Source organism: Poecilia latipinna, unplaced genomic scaffold (genome assembly GCF_001443285.1).
Source record: "Poecilia latipinna isolate Pla-1442-1.1 unplaced genomic scaffold, P_latipinna-1.0 Scaffold1531, whole genome shotgun sequence".
Lineage (NCBI taxonomy): Eukaryota > Metazoa > Chordata > Actinopteri > Cyprinodontiformes > Poeciliidae > Poecilia > Poecilia latipinna.
Genome location: NW_015114147.1, coordinates 153002 through 160872, shown reverse-complemented (window position 1 = coordinate 160872; position 7871 = coordinate 153002). Strand labels below are relative to the sequence as shown.

The following is a 7871-nucleotide window of genomic DNA, read 5'->3' as shown; positions in this document are numbered from 1 at the left end:
TCATAAAACACCACTCCTAAGCGCTCCTAAGTGGTGTTTTATGACCCTCTTCTCAGTAAAGAGGGAGGAAACAAGCTATAAAATATCCTATCAATCAAATAAGTTTTTAAATATTGGTTTATGACCAAACATATTTTCTATCCACAAATTCCTAAAATGCAGTAAGTAATAGAAAAAGAAATAACTTATTTAAGATGAATGTTTACAGACTGGGATGGACTCTTGTTGTGGTTGGAAAAAAATGCTTGTGAGAATACATAAAAAAATAGTTTCACACTGTGGTCAGTAAAGCTCCATCTTTTTCCACACATTTGAGTTTTTAAAGGCTCAGCATGAACAAATTATCTTTTGTGGGAGAAAAATAAACTTGAGACCCAAGAATGTAGGACTTTAAAATGACGAATTTGTCCTTGTTACTTCTCTGAAAGCAGTAAATCCACCGTAAGCCAGAGCAATCACGCTAACTGGCTACACCTGTGTGAGCCTTTTATTTTTTGTTGTTGTTGTCCTTTCTGATTCTCATCTTATTAGAATGGGAATCTGGTATCCTTCAAAACTTCCACAAGTCCTTGTTGGCATGAATGGTGGTTAAACCTGAGCTTATCTTCCAGTTGGAGCAAAACTGACGGGGCAGCTGTGCACTTGTAGCTGGAAAGTTTTAGAGGAGGCTTGCTAAGTGCCGCTGCAGCAGTCATGACTGCTGGCTTCATGATTTCAAGGTAACAAATCTGTTTAAGAACAGACTGGTTTTACTGAGTCCAGTAATTGCTCAATACTTTAGGCTGAAATGTGATATATTTGGAAAAATGTCCTTTCAATTCTTACAGAATATTGATGCTTTGCCTAATAAAGGAAGTGATTTATGCCTCTACTTTGCCAGGAGGTAAGTTTGACTTGCCTTTTGAAACATGTGAAACTGGTAAAATGAGTAGTGACTTGTTTCAGGCCTCTTAACCCACAGTCTGAACTACTAAATCCCATTAAAACTGTTAGCCAATGCCTGAAGCACATGGAAAAGGTGTTTAGCAATTTGTCCCTATTGAAATAGTAGGCTATCAACTGACTTGTAAGTCATCTTTGAGTATTTATTAAACATGCAAACCATGTCATGCAAAAGTGAAATTCCAATACTGTTCTAAATTAATGACTGTAAAATCTGACTAAAAATTTTGGCTTTATGCTTAATATTGATGTAGTCATCCTTTCTGTGTGATGAAACTACTTTGCATGAATTTTATTTGCAAACTAGACCAGTTTGGTGCCTCTAAGGTTTGGCTTTGGAAGCATCCACACTCAGATTTGGGTTAAATTGATCTGCAAGCTCCACTCCATGGGTATTTGTGGTGTTATTGTTTCTAGAAACATGGCAACTCCTCTGAAACTTTTTGTGAAACCACTGTGATTACTTTAGTTTGACCAGTGCTCTCTGTGACTTGATATTCAAAAAATGTGACAATAACTGAATATTTACACTGCACCATAACTTTTGTCTGCAATATAAAATATTGTTTTTTGGGGTTTTCTTTTTTGCTCCTGCCAAGATTGTAATCAATACTCCAATCAGTCTCTGAATGTATATAAAAAAGAATTTGCTAGGACTTCCTAGAATATTGAATATTGTGTGCCACAATTTGATATTGCCTTGCTAAATAACAAAGTAAATGTACACAAAATATTGACATGATCTGTTCTTGCAGCCAATACTGGGTACACAGCATGGCAAAATGGAGGACAGAAACGGGAAGTACTTGGTTACCGCCGCCCTCTGCATTATGTGCGCTCTCTGAGGGAGCCGAAGAATAATCTGATCAACACAAGACAAAACCCTCAAAGGAATGGTGTGAATGATTTGACCCTTGGCCAGACTTTTAGGGAAACTCCACGTCCTCTTTGGCCACAGAGCCTTCCAGTCCAACCTGGACCACAAAGAAACTACCCTTTGGTTCAACCTCGAGGCTTCAGGGTCAGCTTGGATCTCCCTTTTTATAAACTCGATCAAATGAAAGAAACTGACTCTCCCACCAAAACTCGCCCCAAACTCCAAAGTAAACCAAATGTTCAACCAAATGGCCTCAGCATTTCCGATTTTCAAAGCCCTGAGAGAGATTCCAAAAAGGATCGAAATGTTGAAAAGAACATCCATGGTGTTCCCACTTCAACCTTCCAGGTCAACCTTACCATTCCCCTTCCAGCTTCATCTTCAAATCCAATAAAAGCCATTGGCAAGTTTGTTGAAAACAAAAGCCCAGGAAATATCTTTCAGAACAGTTATGGAGATCTAGGGAAACGGTTGAGTTCCATTCATACTGAAGTGAAACCTCTCGCCATCAGCCAGACAGCAGGTGAACAAATCAGAAAGCAACTGGGCTCAACATGGTCTAACTATCCTGCTACTGGACCCAAGCAAACTCTGCAGCAGCCAGGTGGGTCAACTTACACCCCACCTACTAATGGCAAACTGACCTCTTCAAGATGGCAATTAATTTCCCCACAAAGAAACTATAATCCCACGGCCAGGCAGAGTTTGCCACCCCAAAAACCAGATTCAACCAAACCGCCATCTTTGTCTTTTGCTAAGTATCTTGAACGTTTGGGTCTCATCAAAGCCCAAACAAGCCACACAAGAGAAGACGTAGCTCAGCCTTATTCCAAACAAAAGCTAAATTTGTCTCCTCTGCAATATAACAGAGGATCTCAAGATAACAAATATGTCGGTGTTGGTTCTCAAAGTGTTGGTCTGCCCCAAAACGGTTATATTACTTCTGTTCCTGCTAACGTCAAAGATTTCACAAGTGATCAAAAAGGTGAAAAGGAACAAGATTCTGCAGGTCCCTCCCTACAACTAGAGTTTTCTTTCCCAGTTAAAACTTTGTCAAACCTCACTAAAGGTGGTGGGTACTTGACTATCAGACCTCAAAATGTTAAGTCTCTTTGGACTCGTTACATGGAGGCAAAAAAACTACAATCACCTGAGAGTGAATTAAAAAAGTCAGTTTTGGGCTTTGATGATGCTGGGTACCACAGAAAGACGGGGCTTCCTGAAAGGAAATGGCCAACCCTAAATCTTGAACTAGAACCAAAACGGAAGCGGCCACCTCCTTATGAGCCTGTTGCTGTCAAACCTACAGACAACAAGCCAAGCTTCTCATCCTGGCTTCCAAGAGATTCAGAGACTGGAAAGCCACGTTTTCCAGTCCTGGCGATTTCAAAATATCTCATTGATGCTACACGACCTTTAAAGGGCAAATATCAAACCGTCCGGCCAAAACCACTGCAATCTGGAAGGCTTCAAAGTTTCTACAGTTCCCTGAAGCCCAGCATCAACAGCTATGTGGAAAGTCAGCCTAGACCTTCAGCCAGCCGATTTGCTTCTACCCATGATGATCCCTTAAAACCATACAGTCATCTCCAAACGAATGCTGAGATTTATTCAGGTCCACTTCACGGCCTGCTCGCTTATGGCAGTTCATCCTTTAATTCTCCCATGTTGGAAGTTGTTCCTGCAAAAAGGCCACAAACGTGGCAGAAACCAATTTCTTCCCTCTATCTTCATGAGTACAACAGTGGAAAAGAACCTTATGATACTTTTGAAGATGTAATTGGTCTACACAGTAGGCCAAGTGGATATAAAGTTCAAAATAAACTTCCTGAGCAAGACGACCCTGGACATTTCCAAGAGGGAAAAGATTACTATGTGAAACCCTTTGACACTAATGGAGGTTTTGTCTCTGGGCAGACGTACCAGACTGGGAACTCTGCGGAAACATCCTTTAATGTACAACCCCCATGTGAATCTTCATTCTCTAGGCTTGGCCAAGATGGGTCTTTTTCAGACCTTCGCTACCCTTACCCAAATGCAGAATCTCAGCCTTGCAGTCAAGTACCTTGCATCGACGGTGTAGATGAATGTGTTAATGAACAGAACGCAAATTTTCCACAAAGGGTTAGTTACTCGCCAAAGGCAGAGGCAACTTCTATTTCTATTCCTTACAGTAGTTTTGACCGCATTTTTACTCAGTCAAGCTACCAGCCTGCTCAAAATGGCTTTAAGCTCCAGCAATACCCTGTTGGACACAAACAGTTTTGATGATCTATGAGCTATGACGATACACTCGGGTCAGGTCATGAACATGTTGAACTTTGGCTTAAATTGTGCAATCTGCTCATTCGTTTTCCTTCTGCGCATTTAAATATTTAATAAAATGTCTGCTTCAAAATGAACTGTTCCAGGTATCATCACTAATTGGTTCCCACCATCACATTCTGCTGTGACCCTGGTTCAACAGGAAGTATTGTTTAATAGCCCTGTCAACCTAAAGCAGTTGCACTTCATGGCTCTGGTTTAGTAAAATGCATGTGAGAAACCCAAGACTTTTGCTGGCTTAAAAATAAACCAAAGACTCTCCAAAGAATGATGCAGGGAATGCTGCTTACATTTCTGAACCTAAATGTAAATTGAATCTCGTGTCTAATGATGCCTCTCTTCCAGGCAATGCAGGTTAACCTGAAGTGCAAGGAACAGGATCTAAGGTTGCCCTTTGTCAAATAAAATGGCAAAACCTACTCTCTGTGTGTGAGGGTTTTGTTTTTGACTCAATTATATAGGCATCTATTTTATCACTGCAAAACTCAGGGTTCTATCTCAGTTAACCACCTAAATGAAAATATAACTTGGTAAAATCGGGGAACCACATGCTATTGCTTAACTTATCTCTTGTTTAAAGTGCTAACATGTGGCCATCGAGTTGTGCCAGTATGTCTACTTATTAACCATCTAATCTTTATAGGGTTTCCACTAAATTAAACTGGAACCTTTTCTGGCTAAATGGGCTGGAAATGCTCTTTTAGTCATTCAGTAGTAACTTAAAACTATTTTATATTTTTGGTGTCTTATTGCTTTGCAGGGAGAGAAATGTGGAGCTTCCCCAATTTCAGCTCCAGTACATGTTTTACTCTGAAGCTGTACTTTCCACTCTTATAAGAACCATTACCAAAGCAATATTGCATGTTTACATTTTAAATTAGGCATTCCTAATTGGGTAACATATTAGCAGAAGAGAAAGTGACCTTGGTTTCTCATTACACATTATGCAAGACCTGTGTAGGGATATGTTGTTCAAAAGACTGAGTGAATGGCTGCCTTTGCATGTGACTGTTTGTGCAGTGTGATTGAGATGTCCAGGGCTGTAAATGAGACAATGGAGCAATTATTGGTTTGGACTGTTTTAAAGCCACAATAAAGGCAACTCCTTATGTTTAATAGTTCAAGGAAAGGAGTCTCAGGTTTTTAAATTCAAACATTTCTTGCAACCAGGTTTAATGATTGAGCAATATTTGATGATTGATTGATTTGATGAGTTCGGGGTACCCAGTCTACACCTTTCACTGGAATTTCTCTTTCATGCTAATGAGAACAGTAGTGGAACTGCACCGTCCGACTGCCCACCCAGTTGATGGCTTATCAGGGGAAAAAAACTGAGCAGTTTCAATTGCAAGAAAAAAAAGTAATCTGATTTTATTAGATGAGGTGACACTATTACATTCATAACGGTAAAATGGAAAAAAAAAAAGTCAATCTTGTTTTGAAGGCTTTCAAGGTGAATGTGTTCTGCACAAGGAAGAAATTCCCCAAAACTAAGTTTCAATTTGCTACAAATTTCCAGTGACGGGCATTTCACAATATGAGCTTGTTTGCTTGTTTTGTCAACCAATGATGATGCAATACCATTTGTACAGTAAAAAAGCAGAATGTATATTAAAAAAAAAAAAAAAAAACTTACAGTAAGTCAGGTTTTAAAACTGATTTGTTATAAAAAACAATTTTCTAATGTGACCTTTTTTTCAACTTAAATGTTGTTTTTTTTACTGCCAGTCACATTATTTAGGTACTTTTTCACAATCCAATGACTGGTGGCACATCTGGACCCAGTGTGCTGCTCAAGGACATTTGGACTTGTGGTCTGGGACGATGGAATCGAACTGACAACTTCCCAGATAGCAAACCACTGTACTTTTTTCTTGCATTAACGAGTGTCCTTATTTTCCAAAATGAGCATAAAAGATAAATATTTGCTTGACCTTTACACGCTCTAACAAGTTTGTTTGGCTTCAGTCAAGGGCATTGTGCAGGTCATTCATACAAGTGTAATTATGCCATTTACAACTAATCTCGCCAAAAACATCACATAGGAGATTAATCATTAATAGCTGTGATATGATAAAACCAGGAAAGAACTTCAAATGGGATTTGAAAGTAATTTATTTTTATTTTATGCGTTTAATGTTTGGGGTGGAAGGGAAGAAAAATCTGTAGAAAAGTTTTCTGTGAATTGTTTTTAAATCAAATATCTGGCTTTAAGTCCTAAAGAATTTCTTGGCTGACCTCTTCAATGTGAAACCGTTCATGTCAGGTTTAATATTTCCTGTAATGAGTCTTGTTTGACTTTTCACTGAACAAGTGAACATCTTATTTGGCCTGAGGCTCTTCCTGCTACGTTGAGGTCACTTTTAAACCCAGCCCTCGTAATAAAGCCTTCCTCCTTTTAACTGCAACTCCATAATCAACTTCATTGACTAGCTGCCACCTGTGCATGAGGGAAATACGTCTGACTCGCCAATATCGTTTAGAAATTTTCTGAGATTTCTGTGACATTTGTTTTAATGGAGCGTCCAACTGCTAATGACAATGTTAACTTGTCTGCATACAGACCTAGCCTTCCACTGTCGGTACTTAATGGCAAAACATCGTCTGAGGGGTTTGATGAGTCGGATTATTATCAGTGTTACGGTGATGGCAATAGCATGACATCCCGTCCATCTATTGCTCTGAGTGCTTACGAGACTCTAGATGCACCACCACAGTATGATTTCTACGCCAACAGCCAGGCGTGGGGTCGGAAAAGACGCTTCAGGCCATCTCTGCATCAACTGCATGGTAATTCCGAGGTAAGGAATGTACTCTTTACCAGTTCGTATATTCAATACTTTTTCAACGAGCAAATAAACTACAAAATATATCTTAAATGTTCATCTATATATGACTTGGATATTATTTATGTAAGGTTGTTGACTCAATGCAATGATATTCAATATTATTTTAGTTCTAGTTATGCTTAATGAAGTTACTACTTTTTCTCAAATTGTACTGCTTTTATGCTACAAGCATTTATACTATCAGTCCCACAAAATTTTCTTTTTAAACTATGCTTTCTTGCGTCTTTAAGTCATCAGACTTAATAATTCATTTGTTTAGGATGACTCCAGACCTCCCATGTATGAGGAGAGAGAAGGAGACGCGTCTGAAGATGAGGACGAGGAAAAGGAGCCCCCACCCGAACCCACCCGCTTTGGTTGGGTGCAGGGAGTCATGGTAGGTAGAAATGAAGACTTGCCTGATGTAAGGCTAGGCTAGGAGTTATGATGGATTAAATTCATTGAGATGTGTCGGCAATGTTCTAATTGGAATCATCAGCTTGAAAAAGGTAAACTGGGTTTCAAACCAGTAAGGGGGAAACAATTTTTTTTTTTTTTTTTTTTTTATAACTCTTACTTGTCTTGGGTCTTTTCTCTCTGTGATTTGTAATCCATAATGAAATGTCTTTCATTTAACTTTAAAGTAATTCAAAAACATATTTTGAATGTTTAAAAGTACTGTAATTTCTGAACTATTGACTGCAACCATGGCTGCACAGTAGCTTAGTTGTTTTATCACTGTTGTTTTGCAAAAGGAAGTTTGGATATTCTCCCTGTAGGTTCTCTCTGGGTATTCTGGCTTCATCCCTCAGTCCAAAAACATGACTGTTAATTGGTGTCCCTAAAAAAAAAAAAAAAAAAAAAAACTCTTTTTGGCCATGGGGGTTTTTCTTGGTTTT

At 38.9% G+C, this 7871-nt stretch overlaps 2 protein-coding genes across 2 annotated transcripts in view; both read left to right on the top strand.

The window, feature by feature from the left end:
• The first annotated feature begins 495 nt into the window (after positions 1-495).
• LOC106963413 (uncharacterized) lies at positions 496-4563 on the top strand. The gene is made up of 3 exons (XM_015058316.1): positions 496-719; positions 828-883; positions 1698-4563. The coding sequence occupies exons 1-3, from the start codon at positions 694-696 to the stop codon at positions 4085-4087; spliced, it is 2472 nt and encodes an 823-aa protein (XP_014913802.1). The 5' UTR covers positions 496-693; the 3' UTR covers positions 4088-4563.
• A 1302-nt stretch (positions 4564-5865) lies between these two features.
• Positions 5866-7871, top strand: part of slc12a3 (solute carrier family 12 member 3) — an 18375-nt gene continuing 16369 nt past the window's right edge. Inside the window, exons 1-2 of the mRNA XM_015058315.1 lie at positions 5866-6945; positions 7253-7369. Coding sequence (XP_014913801.1) covers positions 6661-6945; positions 7253-7369 — 402 coding nt within the window. The 5' untranslated portion in view covers positions 5866-6660. The remainder of the gene's footprint in view (positions 6946-7252; positions 7370-7871) is intronic.